This window comes from Centrocercus urophasianus, unplaced genomic scaffold (assembly GCF_019232065.1).
Source record: "Centrocercus urophasianus isolate 14NV4802_14NV808 unplaced genomic scaffold, USGS_Curo_1.0 seq_22, whole genome shotgun sequence".
NCBI classification, from domain to species: domain Eukaryota; kingdom Metazoa; phylum Chordata; class Aves; order Galliformes; family Phasianidae; genus Centrocercus; species Centrocercus urophasianus.
In genome coordinates, this window is record NW_024884778.1 from 1,831,252 (window position 1) to 1,851,129 (window position 19,878).

At 42.7% G+C, this 19,878-nt stretch overlaps 1 protein-coding gene across 4 annotated transcripts in view; it reads right to left on the reverse strand.

The window, feature by feature from the left end:
• CNTN4 (contactin 4) overlaps nt 1-19,878 on the reverse strand; it is a 252,213-nt gene that overhangs the window by 70,707 nt on the left and 161,628 nt on the right. For all 4 annotated transcript variants that reach the window (XM_042823742.1, XM_042823739.1, XM_042823740.1 and 1 more), the window contains one exon: nt 12,130-12,225. In XM_042823742.1, the coding sequence (XP_042679676.1) occupies nt 12,130-12,225 (96 nt within the window). The remainder of the gene's footprint in view (nt 1-12,129; nt 12,226-19,878) is intronic.

Here is a 19,878-nt window from a genome sequence, read left to right on the forward strand (position 1 = left end):
TGAACTCCTGCATTACTTACCACACACTTGGCCCTACCCAACCCCCAATGCTCCTTTCCACCCATACCTGTTTGTCAGTGTCACACCTGGAGTTTTTGACAGTTTTTCTCCTTCGTGGTTTTATTATAATAGTAGGGCTGCATGAATTATGCATTGTACACATTTCTTTTGTGATCTTGTAGCCCGTTTCATTGCCCTGCCAGCACTCGGGATCAATTTTTTTTTTTTTATCTTCTCTTCTTAAATAATTGCTGCATAATTTAAAGGAATCAACCTGGGTGCAAACACTGCTCGACAGCTCTCCCCTCAGGTCCGTGCTCCAGGGCAGCCAGGTAGCAGTGCTGCTACTGGGCCACAACCGCACATTTTAATAAAAGGAGTCATGAATAATGGACAAGATTAATCTAAAGTTAATAAGATATTTTTGGCTAAACAGTCATCTGTACTAAAACTGGCAATGCCGCTGCTCCAAAGTCAACCAGTGGCAAACGAAGATGTGAACTATCCTTACAGGTAGGACAATAAACCCTTAATATGAGTGAATCAATGTCCACAATTCAGCTTAGAGAAGTACAAAAGCACCACTGGTCAATAAGGGCCAATGATGATATGGCCTCTGACAAAGAAAGCACAATTATCTGCCACGGAGTATTTACCCACATTGTTTAAGGAACAGCTACAACGTTTCTGAGACCCATCCTCGTTCCCAGCAGCTTTATAGAAAGTAAAAAGCTTTCATGAGGCACGTTAGGAAGCATCTGAAGGATAAGCAAGAGGATGCTTTGCTATTTAGAGGTTTTACCTGAAACTGTGTTATAAGCAGCTACAGGAAAGGACATTGCCATACAACAACACACTCCTGGAAACCAATCAGACACAAATCCAGTCAGATCCACGAGGATGTAAAGCAGTAAGGGAAGGGGGTTAATGAGATGGGAACTGTTATGAAGACATGAAATCAAAGAAGGAGATAGGCAGACTGAGAGGTCGTCTCTCCATCCTGAGATTCGATAACTCACAACTACAACGTCTCTGTGGGTTTTCAAAGCTTTTCTTCAAACCCTCCAATACTGATGCTGCAACATCCCCACAAGGTCTAGCAGGGAATAATGCACCAGAAGAGAATGGGGTGATGCTGCAGGTTGCACTGCTGTCATCTCCACACCAAGCAAGCAGTCCCTCTCCACTTTGAGGCAGTAACTCCTGCAAACTTAACTGTGCCCCTGTGTGTATTGGCACTGGTTTACGGCAGCAGGAAAGCTGGATATACTGCAGACACTCACGCATCAAAAAGCATGCGGTGAGCACAATTTCCAATGCCCATTAACAGAGTTTGCCATCCTCTTAGTCACAAACAATGCAAATGCACAAATTGATGTCACTCACATTAATGAATCAGAAGCACGAATGAGGAAAATGCACCAACTGGCCAAGCTTTGAGGCAGACAGCCATCTGCAATGTAGTCAGGGCACTGCTTGCTTCCTGGCCCAGTGACTCCATGCCCGCCCAGCACATGGAGCTCCAGGTGAGAGTAATAAAAAAGGTGAGAGGTCCTCATTACCTGAAACCGGATCAATAATCACCTGCATCTGCTGCATCTCCATTTGTCAGTATCTAAAATAGTTAAATATTTGATGGCTGCACATAATTGACCTGGCTTATCTCTCGTTAACAGCCTCCAGCCCCAGTCGATGGCTGGCTACACCGTCCGCATGGCACTGTAAACATTAATGAGTACTGCACCATGCCTTCTGGGACTGTGACAAATTTCTAACCTGCAATTCCCCCGGGAGAGAAATCAGCAGCAGCCTTTATCTATGACTGAATGGAAAATGTTGCTGAGAGTGTCATTTCACTGTATTTACTACAGCTAAATAAACAAACCTATTTCAAAAGGCCTTATGGGCAGCAGACACCATCCCACACCTACAGCAATCTGGCATAAAGGCAGACAGGTTTTGTCTTGACAAACCTGATAAACTGTCTTACAGGAATGTACAGCTTAGCCTGGTCCTGCCAGAACAAAAGAAATCCCAAAACAAACCTCAGACTGCAATTATTCCAAAAGTTATTATATTTTTGGGGAACCTTGTGCATTTAACAACCACCAGAGAACCGTGCCCAAGTTTCACACCTACAAGTTGCATGCATGGTCTCATTTAACCCCAGATGATTTGACGTTTCTTCCACCAGGCTTTATGATGCTCACTCTGTTTTTAAGCTGATCTCAATGAGGAAATGTAGGTTAAAAGAAACCCACAATAATAATAGCTCGATACATTCCACAGAGTGGCATCAGCATCCCCACGAAGGAACATAAAGGAACCAACAAAGCACCTCTGTGATAGACACAGTCAGCAGCAAAGGGAAAGGAGGGAGAGCCAAAATAAAAGACATGGGGGGCCCGACTGAAGCTATTAGTTACTTATGGGCAAATGTCAAATGAAAAAAAGTATGCTGTAAGCTGAGCATGTACATAAATGACACACTGCATGTTAATTCTGCACTACATTTCTGAGCTGTGAGATTCAATCATTGCTTGTATTTCCCCAGCTTGTTCTACACAGAGTGCTGCAGATATCACCTTAAGGAATGACTCGCAGATTTAATCCATCAGTTTGTTTTCTGTTTAAAGCCAGGGAGAGTTAGCCTAAAAATCTTCCTTTTTTTGTGCACTTGCTTCAGTAAAGCTAAAGGTCCCTGGGCTTATTTTAAAACATATTTCAATGTGACCCAGTTAATCCTTTAATACCAGCCTTCAGTACCTTTGATCAGCCTCTTACTGTAGCTATAAGAGATTAGATCAAACCTTTCAAAAAACAAAGTTGGATGTGGAGCATTTGGTAACTGCAGTGAATTAATATTACAATCAGCTCCAAGGTTGAAATATTTGGCCAAGCAATGAGGGTGAGCAGTGCGTCCTTTAGGGCAGATCACTGCACAGATATCTCCATACACAATGCCACAGCACTCCTCCACACAACATAGGAAAAAAAACCTACAAATTTGACAGGCAGTGTTTTGACATACACCAGTTAAAAGCAACATCCAGTTGCACACTGAGACGTATGCATCAGATAGCAGAAAATGCTCAAACCAATCACCTGATGTATTTTTTAGCTACAAAACAACACCTCAGCGGGAAGGAGCGCAGGACTTTTGCATGGAGCAATAGTTGCATTCAGAGATCCGGAAACTCAAAGCTGACTGCAGAATTAGAGATGCAGAGCTGATGTTGAGGGCATGCTTTCTGTTATGAGCATCCCAAGGGAGCTGAGCGCAGATCAGACCCTGGCTGACCCTGCGAGTGTGGTGCCAGTGGCCATTTATAGCGGGGTGAGGGGGGGGTAAGGGTTGTGGCAAAATGGTTAGAAGAGCCTGGGAGCTGTCCTCACATCCCTAATTTATTTTGCATGGAGATCACAAGATGTTAGGACTTTGGATAAATGCCTATTGACTGAGCTCTGTCAGATGACAGATTTCAGTCTTCAGGCAGCCTCTGTCTACGCTACCTTCTCCAATACCACTTCAATCTTCATTTAGAAGCAAGAGCAATATAACAGGGGAATGCACCACGTGACTAGCTTGCAGATCATCTCTTTTTAAACATGTCATGAGCTGCCACTGATAAATGAAAAATCCATGAATGTCACGATCCTTATTATTTCCAAGGGCTGTACTGGAAAGACGAGCCTGCTCTCTACAGGAGTTACAAGCACCGTCCATCCCACCTCACTGCCCACCCTGGGACAGTCCAGCTGGGGCACAAACACACAGCACACCGTAAGAGGGCAAAAACATAAGGAAATCTGCTGTCTCACTTAAAACTGTATCACAAAGTTACAGAGTCAGAACCTTCCCAGCCAGGAAGTGAAGCAGCTCTGCTGACACCAAAGGTGAATAAATGATGTACGGCAGATGAAAACTGGGGTCCGAATGCCTGTGTGAAATTCTGTCCTCAACTGTGACCTATTTTGCAACTCCTGCTCACAAAACCCAGTTCTGCTGAAGCAGGGCAGATCGCAGGCCAGGCAAAGGTGCCGCTCACACAGCCAGGTTCCTAGAGAAGCACAAATCCAAAATGTGCTTGGCATTTGTTACTGGAAATACTTCTGATTTCATAAATTACTCAATTAAAACAACACCTGTATGTTCACTGTGCCATCAGAAATATCAGTCTTCTATGTAGGCAGAAAATAGGAATAGTGAGCGAGTTACAAAAGCACATTTCTCTTGTCCAAATTTGGGAATAATTTATCTTGCTCTCTTACCACTAAATATGTTGATAAACCTGTACACGTGCTGAATCAGCAGTTTTAGAGAAAGGATCATGTCAGATTAATTTTAGTTTCATCCATTTCTATCCCCTAAGAAGCTTCTCTTACTCTTAATAATTTAAACGCTGACCGTGGTGTAATGTAAAAAATAAATGATGGGAGATGCACTCTGAATGGAAGCTACATCTTTCAATCACTTCTTATTTAAATGACTTTCATATGCCTGCATCTAAGTTTAATGAAACTTCTTTTCCTGAACTGCAATAACCCTCAGCACATGGAGCACTGCACAAAGCACGCTGCTCTCCTGCAGCTCCACGCTCACTGCCATGCTGCTGCAAGAGAGGAGAGCATCAGATAATGCTGCACTGTCCAGAAGTGCTGCCAGGCTGCTGAGAGCCAGCACAGCTTACAGCAGGTTGTTCCTCTTCAGTGGCTGGGGGATCCTGCCTCCGAGGTGCACATTGATGCTGCTCACAACAGGTGGCTGTGGGGACATCATTTTCTGGTCACTTGGAGGCTTTAGAGCACAACAGCATACTTGCTTTTAAGTGCTGGCATTTATTTGCACATGCACATCTAACTGCTGCATGGGGATATGTGGCTGGGGGTCACTATTAATCAATTTCTCCTCTTAGGAGAGGCAGGTTTTTTTAGTGCTGCACTATTTTCCTCAAAGCGTATTTGATGGTACCTTACATATATGAAACAACATGGACCAGGTGTCACTTTAAGGTCCAAGATATGGACCAGTTACGCCAAACAACCTTGGAAAAGGTTGAAAAGCTTTTTGTGTGTGTGTGTGATTTGTGATTGCCTGGCATTCTTTTCCACTGCCAGCATATCTGCAATCCTCACTCTCCAGCACCTAGATCTTGCCTCAGTTTTGTTTTTTACTCCTGTTCCAAGAAAGAAACTTGTGGGCTGAGCCTCAGCCTGTGGAAAACACAATCCTACTTCAGCACTGCTCCGCCACCACTGCTGGGTGGTTTCAAACAAACCAGGACCTCCACTGGTCTGTACTAATGCAAAATACTTCTATTCGTCCCTCTGCAGCCACAAGGGCTTTGGCTTCAACCTTTGTAGCAACCCATGAAGATTGCTCGGTGACCTCGTGGCATTTTGAGAAGGAGTTAAAGCAGTGAATCAACACTTGCCACCAGCTTTGCAGATTTTTTGCTTGGTTTCCTGGAGAAATTGAACTTTTATAACCACATTGCCTGTGAGATGCTCCTCTCTAAATTAACTTCTCGCTAATTGGAACCAAATTCAACCAAGCAGAAAAGGTTTATAAAGACATTAAGATAGGAATGAAAGAAAAGAAACTGCTAATGCCTCAAGAAGGAAGAAACAGGATATTATGGCAGTCTGCTTGGCAAAAGGCAAGAGAACAGCTCTGGGCTTTTAGAAGAAGTACAAGAAGTGCAAGAAGTACATCTTTACAAACCTCTGAGCACATTGCACTGGAAGGAACTGCAGGGAAGCAAAAGTTGAATATTTTGGTTAGTGTAGTGAAGTGGGATGGGGACATAAAACACTCCAGGTCACCTGGCATGCAAGAAACAGGGCAGGAGAAGCAATGGCATTCCAACAAACAAAAAAAAAGCAATGGTACTTGTCTGATCCAAATTTTCATTCCTCTAAGAATATCACCTTAATGGGAATGTGTCTTAAGAGAAGGATCCAGCACTGAGAAGCTGATTTAACACTTAAGGAACGCGTGCTTAAATCCACAGCATCCAGCAGTTGTCATTGGCATCGATGCTGCACAGCAGGCAGAGCAGGCCAGCACAGATTGGATGGAACTGAAGCTGAAATCATCAGCTGCAGTCAGGCAGACATGAGACGGAAACATCCTTGGCCTCTCTGGCTGTCAGTGATTTAGAGATACCTTTTTTTCCTCATTATATTGCTTTTTCAAGGCTGACTGTTTAAATACTTGTCGAAGTTTTTACGCCAGCTTTGCTTAATGTTGACTCGAAGGGCAGCAATGGAGAATATGACCAACAACACTAACCTGCTCAAGGGGAAGGCTTCCATACACTGCTCTAGTGATGGCATGGAAATGGCTAAAAATCCTATCAGCCATACTTACAAGCCCAAACATCTCCACTGTTTCCAGCCATCGAAGTGCCCATCATTGCTCAAAAAAGAAAAAGTAGAGAAAATATGACCAGAGGAGAAGCCAGGCATGAGTCATTTTTTCTGCAGAGCACAGAAGTGGTCTCAGCACCACTGTAATCAGTAAAGTGCTTTCTGAAAACATGCCTGGTGTCTACACTTCACTACCTACCATTCAGCATGAAAGGCTGAGATTGAGATGAAATCAGAATTGCCATCTCTTCTGTCAAATGCTAAAATTTCGTTAGTTCTACTCGATTAAGCTGTGCAACAGAACTAAAAGTTCTCTCAGCTATCAGGGGAAAAAAGGCAGGAGAGAGCAGGAAAAACCTGAACACATCCATTACATGAAAAGATGTGAAAATAACTCTCTGTCAACATTTCGGCTCACAGACAGGGACTACACGGGTGTATTTCCAACAGCAGTAATAGCATTTGAACAACTGAACCTTAATAAATGCCCTCCTCTTTGGGGAGATGGACATCCAGAAGCACATCTTGAAAACGGGCACTGCAAAGAGATTGACAACTGTTCCTCTGGCTTTTCTTTTTGTGTAATAATAAGTACAAATACCTTCAAAACTAAGCAGTTCTGTCTAGGGCACAGAAGGACCTGGACTTGGGCAGGGGGATAGGACATCCTATACAAAGGTCAGCAAGTTTACAGTGCACATTCAAGCAATAGAAGCATATCTAAGCCACCCAAAGAAGCCATCAGACAGTCTACTTTTTTTTCCATAGATTACTGAGATAAAATGAGTGAGGAAAAAAGCAATACGTGTGGTGGTACAGGCTATGAAAAGAGAGCTCAGAATGCACCATGCCTCTGCAGAATGCAAAGAACACAATGCTTAAATAGCTGAGTAATCCAGAGACACTTTTCCACGTATATTCATCATTTCCCACCACACTTGGAAATTCAAAATCCTTTATTCTATGGGATTTTCTCACCAGGGCAGGAAGGCAGATGTCATGAGAGCATTGTGTATACAGATCTTCCATAAAGATAAGAAAATCTAGGGAAGGAGGGGGAAAAAAAAGTGAAGAAATGCCCCAAGCCAAATTCATTCATCTCCCCACAGACAGGGACAGGATGGGTTTCAGGGCTGGATTTACAAGCTTGGTCTTCTGCATGTTTATGGATGTGCCACCAATGGCCACATGAAACTTACACACCTTCCTATGACTTTTGCTTTAGCATCCAGCCTCACGATGAAAGGACCTCCAAGGATGACAGAAGGTAGCTGAAAACTGTAGGCAAAACATTAATGAATCCTGTCCTGAACACCAAATGAATCCGACTAAAGTTGCAACTCAATAACTCAGTTCCCACACCCTGTAACAGAAACAGCTATTTGGCATAAAAAATGTTTTGATCATTTATATTTTGGAGATTAAGTCAACAGCACAGTGACCTCCAGATAATCCCTGGGCTCATTCCCTACAGACTTGTGCTCAGAGCCCTGAGAAACACAAGAGAGGACTTGCTTTACTTTGTGCTGTATGGATATTTTTTTGGCTGGGAAGGGCTGAGGGTGCTCTTTTTTTTTCCCTCTTATCTTCCCAACAAACGTATCTTGCCAAGCTTGATTAACAGTGTCATAAAAAACCCAAACCAAAATCCAAACAAAGTAAAAATGTTTTCACCAACAGCTTTAAAAGTAAACAGTCCATTTGACATTTCAAAATGCTTCACTGTTTCTAAATATACCTAAATGTAATAAAAAAGGCTTAATATGGAATGAAACACTCTGGACAAACCCAACTTATTTTTTGTGTATTTGTTTTCACTTTAGCTAGCAAGGCCCCCAGATCAATTATTCATGCAGCTCTTGGGAAGAGAGGCAGTAGGGAGTATTGATCTAGAAGAGCTTTGAGAACATAAAGCAATACAGCATCGTTTTTATGGCACCCAAATCACACGGCTCATCCTGAGGAATGCTGAGATACCATAGCCAGGGCTCACTGGAACAGTCATGAAAACTTCCTGATGTTCCCTACATTTCCAAAACTCTTACTGCGTGTGATTTAAGCACTTAATAAGCTCTGTCAGGTAGAAGTGCCTAGCGAATGCTGCTGTAGTGTGCAGCAGCTGCCATTGGGATCCCGGTGTGGTTGTAGGCTCACAAGGGCTGGAAAAGTTTTGTGACGTTTCAGGGGAAGTCATCCTTAGTTGTAACAGAGCTCGTTTCCAGAAGAAACCATGCAGGTGAGAGTATTCCTGCAGCCCTTCCACAAATATCTATATTCTTACTCAAACCCTGGGTTAAATTCTGTGCTTTATCACGTATAATCTCTGGATCACATACACAATGAACGCTCACTGAAGCCAAATCGGAATTGCACAAATACATTTAGGACTTTCAATCATCTTTTCTTGTCTACAGCTTGACTGCTTACACTTCTCCTATTGCCCATCATGCTGTTATATCTGCACCTCATGCCACATTCTCACAACAATATTTACTCTTACATTATGTTTCCATAGAGGTTCACAGACTGGCTGACACAGGACCATCTTTAAGTTCTGATTAAAAAAGCAGTGGAAAGAACGAGGGAGAATCCTACATTCTCCAGATAATTATTTCAGACAAATGCTCACAACACAGGCAGGCATTTTTCTACTATTTCTTACACTTTAGTGCAAGAGAACAAGTAGAGAAGGGGAGAAAAGTAATTAAAAACTTAAAGCAAACAAGATGCCATCAATACAGCAGGATGGGCTTTAGGGGCTCAGGCTCCAAAAGGAGAAATGATGACCGAAGCAAATGTTTGATTTGCATTTGTTCTTTTTCAGCTCAGCAACTTCCTGAGCTGCAGATAAACATTTATTTTCCCAATTTCCAGCACTCAGCAAGCACTTCATCATAGGAGGCACTTACATCATGATGCTGCTTAACACAATGGAACACCAGGATGCACCAACCTGACGAAACAGCGGCTCCCTGCTGGTAATGCACCACAATGCACAACTCGTTTTGTCTTAAAGGAGCGAGGAGGAAAGCAGCCTGGATTCATATGTTGAACCTTCAAGCTGTATTACAACAAAAACTGGGGCAATTCATGGAGATGCCCATTCTGTCTTCACTAGCCCTACGTGCTCCACTTTATGATGGTGGAAATATCTGTTAACTATCTGGACTTGCTTTCAAGATGAATTCCTAGTAACACCTGAGTAATGAGAAGCTTTATATTTGGCATCATTATGAAGAAAAAAACCTCCCAACAACTAATGTATGTAGGCCAACGTAACTCCACTTTCAAATGCCAGCTCTTTAAAAATGGATATTTCCAAGCAGTGAATTAGAGCCCAAAGGATGAAGGCCTGAAAGCAGACAGATGTTTGAATTTTAGTACAGCTTAAGACCAAGATGACCAACAACACAAGAGAGGACAAAGAATGATTCCCTTTTAACAGATTTTGCACAGATCAGGGCAGCCCTGTGCACTGCCACCTGAGTCACCCCAAAACTGAGGGAAAACTGCAGCTGATCCCCCACACAACTGGGAATTTCTCCTATCAGGAGGGAATTGTTGCACCTGCACCTCCGGCACCCAGACGGATAACCTACACCCAGTGCTTAGCGACAGGCCAGCTCTTGGTTTCTCATTCTTTTCAGGCTTCTTTCATTCTCCTGAATGCCCTCAATCAAAGCAACAGCCATCTTCCAGCTGAATTGTTCTGTCTGCTCTTTTATTTTTATTTTTTTTTTTATGTGAAATTTTAAATGCAGAATAGAAATTACAGTAAAAAAAACTTTTAAAAAGCCATAAGATAGAATTTTTCCCCAGACAGTCCTATGCTTCTGTGCTGGTCGTGAATGTCCCCAGTCACCTTTGGAAGGATGATGAAGTTGACTTTGCTGTCATAATCGAATTCCAAAAATAAGTAATTGCGTTTCCTCCACCTTAATTGCCACTCACACTTTCAACTCGATGCATTTCTCCTCACTTCTAACCTGACTGCTGCACAACAACGTTGAATCATTGCAAAGTTACACTCAGAGGCAGCATGGGGAGGCACGGGCAGGAGCTGATCTCTGCAGCTTTGCTCTGCAAACACTGCCTCAGAGCTCTGGGATGGGAGCTGCCAACAGAACACTGCGATTTTCCGATACGCAGTTCATTCCCAGCAACATCTGATATTCTCTTATGAAGCTCCATCTGCCCAGAGCTGGAACAGGAGATAGCTGTGGTAATTGTGCAGTAACTCCTAGAGACCAAATAGTTTCTATTACGCTGGGAGACATACGGAGAGCGACGCACATGATTGAAAAGCATTAACGTTGCAGTTGTGACTTCTAAAACTCATCGTTATTTCCAACCTTGGGAGGAAGGAAAAGAAAATGAAATTATTTCCAGAGAGAAGATTAATTCCTGCAGAACAAGGGTCTCACTTTCAATTACCTGGAACTATTTTGACTTTCCACAAAACACTTTCCATGCAAACCAGAAAACCACCACGGGTGTACAGCAGCCCAGCTTGGTTACAACACTGCAATAGTATCAATTTAGACTAATTGTGGATCTGGCTTGATACAGTTAAGATAATTTACTAGCTGTAATAGAGCAGACGGTAGAATGTGGCCATGTAGGAAGACATCTCTCATCTAAATGACAGAAGGAAATAACTGCCCTTCAGTTTCCTGTCTTTCTGGGCACCAGAAACATGTTCACCTCCTGTCACCTCTCTGTCACCCTAAGATGCTGTTGGGCAATTCTCATCCAGTCGGTGAGCAAGCTTTCAAAGGACAGGCAGATGTCAAAGCATGAATGGAAATTCCTTGTAGAGGGATGCAGAAACATGAAACATGATGACTGAAAGATGACCAGATGCCAACGATGCACCAAAATGCCTCCCAACACAACAGCAGGCTGCAGCGGCTGCTTGCTGAGTACTGGTTGGTGGTCACAGGCCACACATACCAGTGAGAAAATGCTGTCTTCCTTTGGGTCATGAGTGCAAAATTCTCATAAACCTCATAAACACTGATATGTGTGCTCCCAGCAAAGAATGGCATCTGACAGACACCACATGTTCTCATTTTAGGGTATGCACATGCAGCAGCTATTGCAGTCTCTTGGTGTTAACATTCAGAAGGTACACAAAAAACATAATACAGCCCTTAAAACCCTATGACAATTCAGAGTAAAAGGTTGCAAATATATAATTTCCTGTCATGGTATTTCCTCCTTTCCTATACCACTCTGCTTTGCCTCTTCCTCCTATAAAAACAGTAGGAAGAGTATGTACTGTCTTTCCAGAAATAAACCCTGTGGGGCCTGGAAAACTGCTGAGCATCCAGGAGAAAAAAAGCACAGGCAACAAGTGTCTCAGAAATTAAAATAATACTGAGAAGATCATGCACAGAAGTAGCTCTGTCAACAATCTCCAGCCTATTTTTCAGAAGATACACATAGGTCACATATTAAAAGGCTGTGGCACTTCCACAAGGTCTCGGCCATGTCTTCTCCATATGCACATACTGCTCTGGTTTGCCTCGGGTTGCCTCCTATGCACATACCTGGATACAGTGCAGCTAAGACCTTTCTCTGCGCTCATACCCTACTAGGGATCTCCCAGTTTCTTTGCTCAACACAACCAAGAACCAACCCTTCAGGCAGGCACCACCACAGAGCTGTTCTCTGAACCTTCTGAAGCGTATCCCGAGAATGAAAACCTTTCACATTGCCACTGCACCCTCAAAGCAAGAGAAGCAGTTGCCTTACCTCCGGAGTGCGGCGGTGGTCCGCATAGCAGCACCATGCCCTGGCCCTGGCGGACGGACACTGTGCTTCTTACTCTGGTCTTGAAGTTCTCGAGATCTGCCGAGAGAAATAACTCAATTAAAGGAATTGCTTTTTCTAATGGGAAGGACAGAAGGTTTATTAGGATTCTGCTGCATGACAAGGAAACAAAGTGAGCATCAGCTTGCATGAGAGGTTTGTGGAACTGGGTGGGCTACAGAGCAGCAGCAGCCTGCTGCTGAAGTAGCAAAAGGATTATAAAATGTTCCCAAGGCTGTAAGATGGGAAGGGGACGAAGTGTCGATTTACTCAGGGCAGAAGAAATGCCTGGAGAAAACTCCAGCAACCCATAACGCTGCTGGAAAGTTCTTACACATTTAGGAAGAATTACTGCCTTAACCCAGTTCTCTTTCCCCTCAGGAAACTTGTTACTCATGCCTTGCAACCCATGTGCAGAAACCCTTCCTTTCCCACAAGGAAGTCTCTCATTAATAACTATGTTAGCCACACGGTGCTTTAATTAAATTCCATTCCTCCTTCCACCTCTCTCCCTTTGCTCTCCTCCAGGGGCCACAGGCTGCAGAAAAGCAGCTCCCTCTTGCCTTGCTCGCTGAATTCAAGAGACTTGCTAGGAGGTGATGCTGCACAAGCTCAGCACCAGGCTCTGAGCAGCACCATCGGCTGCTGCAGGAGCACAACGCACTGAGTCGTTTCAGCAGCCTTTAAACAGTCCTTTGCATTTCAATTTCCATTTCTTCAGCTCTCGGTGTGGCTGAGCCATGCTTTGGTGATTGCAAACCTGTTGTCAGTGCAGTTGGGAGCCAGAGGAAACACGGGCGATAAATATTTAACAGCAAGAATTAGCAGGAACATCATTCAAATGTTAAAAGGGCAAAAAATTAAGCCTTGATTTTTATCCCCTGTTGAAAACGGGTTTTGGAAGCACTACTGTGCATACATAAGAAAAGAAATCGGGAGAAATCACTGCTTCATTTCAGACAGATGAGCATGCAGGTCGTCACCTTGGAGCAGTCTGAGCTGGAGCTGAGGATGCCCCTGTGGTACCCACTGAAACCACAGCCCCCTCCTGTCATCCTGAGAGCAGATCTTCACTCTCACCATAATAAATTAATAGTAAAAATAAATACAAATCAGACTTGTGAGAGCTGGGTAATCAGGCAGAGCAGTGGTTCCTGTTACGCTGGGAGCCCTGCTCATGGACACATCCTGCTGGAGTCAAATTAAGGACAACATACAGGCAAAAAGGGAACTGCATTGGAAACAACAAGCAGGAATTTTCTCATAGTGCTAGCAGGCATCAGGAGATCTCCAGCACAGGTCTGGCATACATTATGCTCTAAGCTTCATTGTTTCACTCCAGCTTCATTCATCCACTCCAGTTTTAAAATTTGCATTTCAGTTGACAAATATTGTGTGATTTTAAAAAGACGCTGCATGCATAAAAAAACCTCACCATTATTTGTGAAAACAGAGACAGTCTGAACTAAACAGTTACTGACCTGTCTGCCTTCTGCTCCAACTCACAGACAGAACCAAACTAAGATCAGGCTGCCATTTGCATCAGCCAGCTCTGCTGGAAAATCAAACAACTTTGTGGGCATGGTGGGATGGGTTGGTTGGTGGTTGGACTGGAAGATCTTAGAGGTCTTTTCCAACTGTAACGATTCTGTGATTCTAAGCTTTTTTTAACTTGGGCAAAATGGGTGCACACAAAAGGTTCAACAATTGGGCTCGAGTTCAGAATCAATCCAAATTTAATCTGGGTGCCAATTTAGCAGCAAGTTTGCATGTGTTTGCTCAAAGTCCAAGTAGAGAGAGATGGACGCAGAGGTCCTCACAAGGACTCAAGGTCACATGTAGTAAGAATAAAGTCATTTCCGATGTAGTCCACAGATATGGGAGAAAACAAAAGAACAATTGCTAAGTCTTAAATAATATAAAATATGAAAGATTATTTGTATGCAGTTTATATATGTCTTATACGTATTAGATAGATCTGCCTCCGCCTTTGCACAATCCATTATGCCACATGCATATCCATCCACACACATATACACACACAGAACATTTCAAAGCTTGCACTGGATTCTGTTTTCAGTTCTGAATTCTGCAAGAGCCATACACAGGCCTGCTTTAGAAGGTAAGAAAACTAGCATCAGCTCTCAGCCTGCGTGGTTAAGCCCACTTGAACAGCGCTCCAGGGAATGCTTCAGTTAATCACCAGGGAGGGAACGGGAGAGGCTTTCATCACCAATCATAAGGAACAGCCACCTTGGTGATCCAGCAACTCCTGATTACAGCAGCGTGGAGAGCAAGTGCACGACTCATTTGTTTAAATGCAGACTATGTCCTCTGATTTTTTTTCTGCGGGGAGGAAATAACCCAATTTGTTGACAAAACAGCCACATATTTACAACAGGAAAAGGAAGGGGTTGCTACCAAGAGCAATCTGCTTGGATGATCAACTAAGAAATGATGGAAGAATGGTCAAAATCAATGTGAGGCAGCAAACAAAGCAAAGCATTCATCGTTACCATTCCCAGTGCAAACTATTGAGTTTTTAAAGTCAGTTGTCAATTCTGGAAAGCCTCACACATGTACTTAAAAACGGGCTCTGAAAGAAATAGCAAGATTAAGGTAATTATAAAAAAGCTAATGCCTCATCAAACTGATTGGGCTGATGATTCTGATCCTTTCACACTTCAAATTTATTTGTGCAGTACCTAAATAGTAACATGAATTAGCAATAATAATATCACTGCGTCTTAAAGACGCTATTAATGAGAAGTTTCACTTAAACACCATCTTGCTACACAACCTTTCCTGAGAATTTAGGAGCTGCTTCCATATTGCTGAACGGCTGCAAAGCGTACAAATTAGTGATGAGCTGATTCGAGAAGTTCTTCTGCTCTCCCCTGCTGTGCCAAATGGGCAAAAATATTTTTTACAAGCTTCTGCTCGAATGGGTGCAAAATATTGCACTGAAATTTGGCACAGCTGAATTCCCCGTGCAGTGAGGTCAAACTGCTTGGTTGACAAAAGTGAAACTCGCTTGCTGGGTACAACCCCACGGGAAGCTTTCAGGGTGGAGTAGCACTCTAACACTTATTTTCCTGTTTCTGTTGTTTTCCCAAGAAAACACAGTTATCCAGTGCCCTGACTGGAGGGAAGTGAGAAATTACCATCTCTACTTCTAACATCAAAAAATCAAAGGGATAGGAAAGCAGGAAAAAGAGTAACTCTTGCAGCTGAAGGAGGACACTGAATTCACTGCTTAAACACTTCAGTTCTGTGTGACCCCTTTATTCACTGCTACATTCTGCCCTGCCTTGGTTTGCCCTCAAAACCCAAGAAGCCTGACTAGGATTTTTGTTCTTATATGTTATTAAAAATACAACAAACCCCTAAACCAACCACACAAACACGCCACAAAAGCCCAGAAGACTTACTGGGACAGCAAGCTCTCGGCACATTTGGAGGACTAGGACACTTCCACACTTCTCTAACACCAGCTCTTTCCCATTGGAAAGTGCAGGTGAGCAGATGTCACCAACAGACCCAGGCAGTGCACAGGTTTGCTCTTGGGAGTTGGCAACACAGCGTGTAAGGACTCTGAAAATTTTAAGTATTTCAATACAGGGTATTACAAACTCCATATCAGAAATAAGAAACACGGTCATTGTAAAACAGTGTGGTTGAATGCCAGATACAATGCACTGAGCATTAGTAAACAGAAGGGAGACGATGTGATGAAGCAAAACAACGCCTGGAAAAGATAAGTTGATTAAATTCTAGCACGCAGGCGTCTCTGTAACTTAATTAAAATTTTTAGGGTGGGAATTGCTTCAATTACAGTGATCTATCACAGCCTAGATCAAGAAAGAAAGGAGTCTTAATTTCAATAAAAAATATTTACACATGAAAACAAGTAAAACATGACCAGAATTGAGGGCTGCTAATATGGGTAGAAACTACTTCTGGTCAGAGCCAGGATCCATGCGTGTGCTTGGGTGAAAATCTGCTCATTCCACAGCTCAGATGCTTGTGGCATGAGGCAGCATCTGACCACTCAGAAACAGCCCTTCTGTTTGCACGATCGATGCGTATCAGATGTAGGCAGGATGTAAACCTACCCTAAGTGATCAAAGCAGCATGCAAACTCAGTACGTCTTTTCACTTAGTGAAAGTGCTTGGTGAGCCTTGGAATCAAAGTTTGTTCTTTTGAGAGGAAGTCTGTTCTGTGGGAGCAGTGAGGTGCTGGAACAGCTGTCCAGAGAGGCTGTGATGCCCTGTCCATCCCTTGAGGTGTTTGAGGCCAGGTTGGATGGGGCCCTGGGCTGCCTGGGCTGGTATTAAATGGGGAGGTTGGTGGCCCTGCATGTGGCAGGGGGTTGGAGATTCATGATCCTTGAGGTCCCTTCCAACCCTGTCCTTTCTGTGATTCTATGATTCCTTTAAAGAAGGATTTCAGAAGGTACATCAAAGCCCCAGCAAGTCAGCAGGACCAGATTAGCTCTCTGCTCCGCAGGTTCTTGGACCATGACTAGCAGGGAGAGGACCCGTGGTTTTAGTATTTACAAACAATCTCATTTATAGCTCCACTGATCGTTCTATTTTTAAGCCATCTCCCCAGGCAGAGTATTTAGAGCATTTGTACTGCAGGCCCACTTCGCTCCCGTTCTTGACTACAACGTGGAAATAATTCAGCTGCTGAACTCAGCACACCCTGGGAACAAGAGTGAAACAATGAGGCTTCCCTTAGGAGGCTGTGAGTCTCAGGTCATTGGTGATCTGACAGAGAGATCCCTATTTTTTCTGAAAGCTAAGCTCTGTTTAGCCTTTCTTTGTTAGCCAGAGGAGTGTTTCCATGGTTTTTCCTTCTTAGGCTACTTATTTATTTATTTAAAGTGTGGCATAACATTATCAGGATCCAAAATGCTTTCGTAATTATGCCAGCTCCGAAATTAAAGAGAGACCTCGCTCTGCAAGAGGGCTATCTAAAAACAACCATAGGAAAACAAAAATATTATGGAAAACTACATGAATGGTAAATGATTCAAATTGATTGTGACAGGTGTCTGCATGTCTTTTACAAAGCCAATTTATGTGACTGCATCCTGTAGAAAGAAGCACTGCCGTACATCTCTTTGAATGGCATACTGTCAAAAACTCATACACCATTAGTGAACCCTTTGTCATTACATTTAAGATTTTTTCCTAATGATTAGAAAAACACTGTCAATGCTGTTTTTATCTATTACTCTTATTCTTGCTGAACTGGGGGAAAACTATTTCTCCTTTAAATATTCTAGCCAAAACACACATATAACAATCACTTCTTTATACATCACTTCAATTTCCAAAAGAAAGAGTGACTAATATTCAGGCTTAGAGAAAAAAAAATTGTCTTTCTGATGCTATATTTTACTTAAAGTCTATCTCTAGAGATTCCTGTGAAGTAAATTTGATAACACATCAGTGATATTGCTGTAGTGAGTTGATACTAATAGCAAGCAGTAACCAAAACACAATACCTCTATCTCTATGTCTATCTATATCTTCTAATGTATTATTATTTCCGTAGAGTGAGCTATTCAACCTTAACAGAGGATGTGTAAGATTGATAGAAAAACAAAGGATTGTAGCACAGGATCCCAAACAAGATGATTGCAAAGGCTTTGATAGAGAAGACACAGGATGAAAACGAGAGTTCTTGAAGCTATCAATACAAACCCATAGTCTCCAATAAAGGAAAGCATTGGGAATGAGAAAAAGTGGGTTTGTGTATAACAAAAGAACAAGAACCTAAGCAACATCAGACTTGTGTATTAAACCTTTAATAACAGAGAAAGGAATCAATGAAGCGAGAGCGAGTAATTCAGCAGTATTAACTAGATTGTGTTAATGATCTCCCACACAGATCAGATGGGGTCTGGTGTTTGGTATTCCACACTTGAGTCTTGGCTATCATTTGTAGACAAGAAACTTGCGTGGATCAAAAAGAATGCAATAAGTTAACAACAGGCAGACCAGGAAACTGAAATAAATTTGTTCACTGTCAATTTGGGGCATTTCCTAGCAGACAAAACACCACTCTTCCTATTCACATTAAATGGACTCCAGAGAACCATGCACTGAGCTTCCCAGCGACAGGAAGGATGGGAAATAGTGCAATGATGCAGGTGAGGTGTAGTTGCCTCTTCATCCACGTGAAACAAACACAAAACCCACTTATGTACACACATACATCCAAGAAACTGAAAGTCAATTCTCAAGCATGACTTAAAAAGGTTTACGAAGCATAATGCAGTTTTCCTTCTCAGATCCCTTATATAATTCTAAAATGATCTCAGCAACCTAAAATTTAGAGTGATGTTTAAGGTCGTATTTGCTCCTTGAATCAAAGTCAATGGGATTTTTTTTGATTAAAGGCCACATGGTGTGATGTCAAGGGGATTCAGAACAGGCTGCCAAAGACATCTTGTTTAACGAAACTGCAACCAGAGGAATTAGCTAGATCTTCCTTGTTCTACTGAACAAAGAACTCTGTACAGAGAGATAACTTGAACGTCCTCTTTCAAAGGGTTTTCACCAAATCTGAGTAACACCAATACACACAGAGCACACTTTCATGTAAAGTAACAGACACAACCAGATGGAAAAGAAGTTGTTTGCATCACTGACCATGGAATAATATGACTTCACTGAATGCAGACTATAAGCTATGCTAATTTAGCCCATAATACAGTCTTGAAGATGGGATTCTAGTGCATCTCAATCAATTACAGATTTTAGAGGACATTGGTTTGAAGAAATCACAGCCTGTCTATAAGAAGGCAGGCTGAAAGCACTTTAACTGATGACTAGCACCCACAAAAGCATTAAAGCTTTTTGCTCTCGAAACACTTGACAAGATTTGCCTCTAGATATTTATGGCTCTAATATCTCTAAACACTGTCTCTATAAAACCTGTGCCTGACTTTTTAAAAGCAGGGTTTTATGTCACCCCTTTCAAAAACACACAAAGATTAAGTTCCTCTGCCCATGTCCTTGTCGTTGTGTCATGACTACGCAGCCAGCTCCGTGGTTCAAAATAAAAACCCCTTTGATACAGAGCTTAATAGAATTTTAGTTTAAGAGCTGCTGTTCAAATGAATAATTTTAGAGTCACTGATTTGAGAAAAGGTTTACAAGTCTGGGGATGAAAGCTTTCTAATCTGACCTTTAGAACAGAAATTTCACTGGGATTTCTACTTCGCTAGAGAAAAGTTTTAGATGTAAACATCTTACCATTCTCCCAGTCTGCCTCCCCTCCGGAAAACAGCTTAGGTTGGGGGCTTTATGACTGCAAGCAACAAACAAGGTCCTGCCTGAGCATCCTTACCAAACAGCCTGATCCAGTTCCATCATTTCCATAATGGAAATGATCCTTTTCATGAGATGAAAAATCTCTCAGACAAACCTTTGCTGCTGTAGGGACACCTGCAGCTGGAGAGGCCTTGTGGTGGGGTTTGCTCTGAATTTAACTCACTGATGAGTAGAGATGCGTACCTGGAGGATGGGCAAGATGAACCCAAACTCTGTGTCCACTGGGGAGACATGCTGCCTCCTTTAAGGGAACAGGCTCTGCCAATGGCCACGTTGGTGCTACAGGAGGGAAAAGCTGAGTTGTGCACACTCAGCCTCTTCGATGGCTCCCCAGGACTGTGC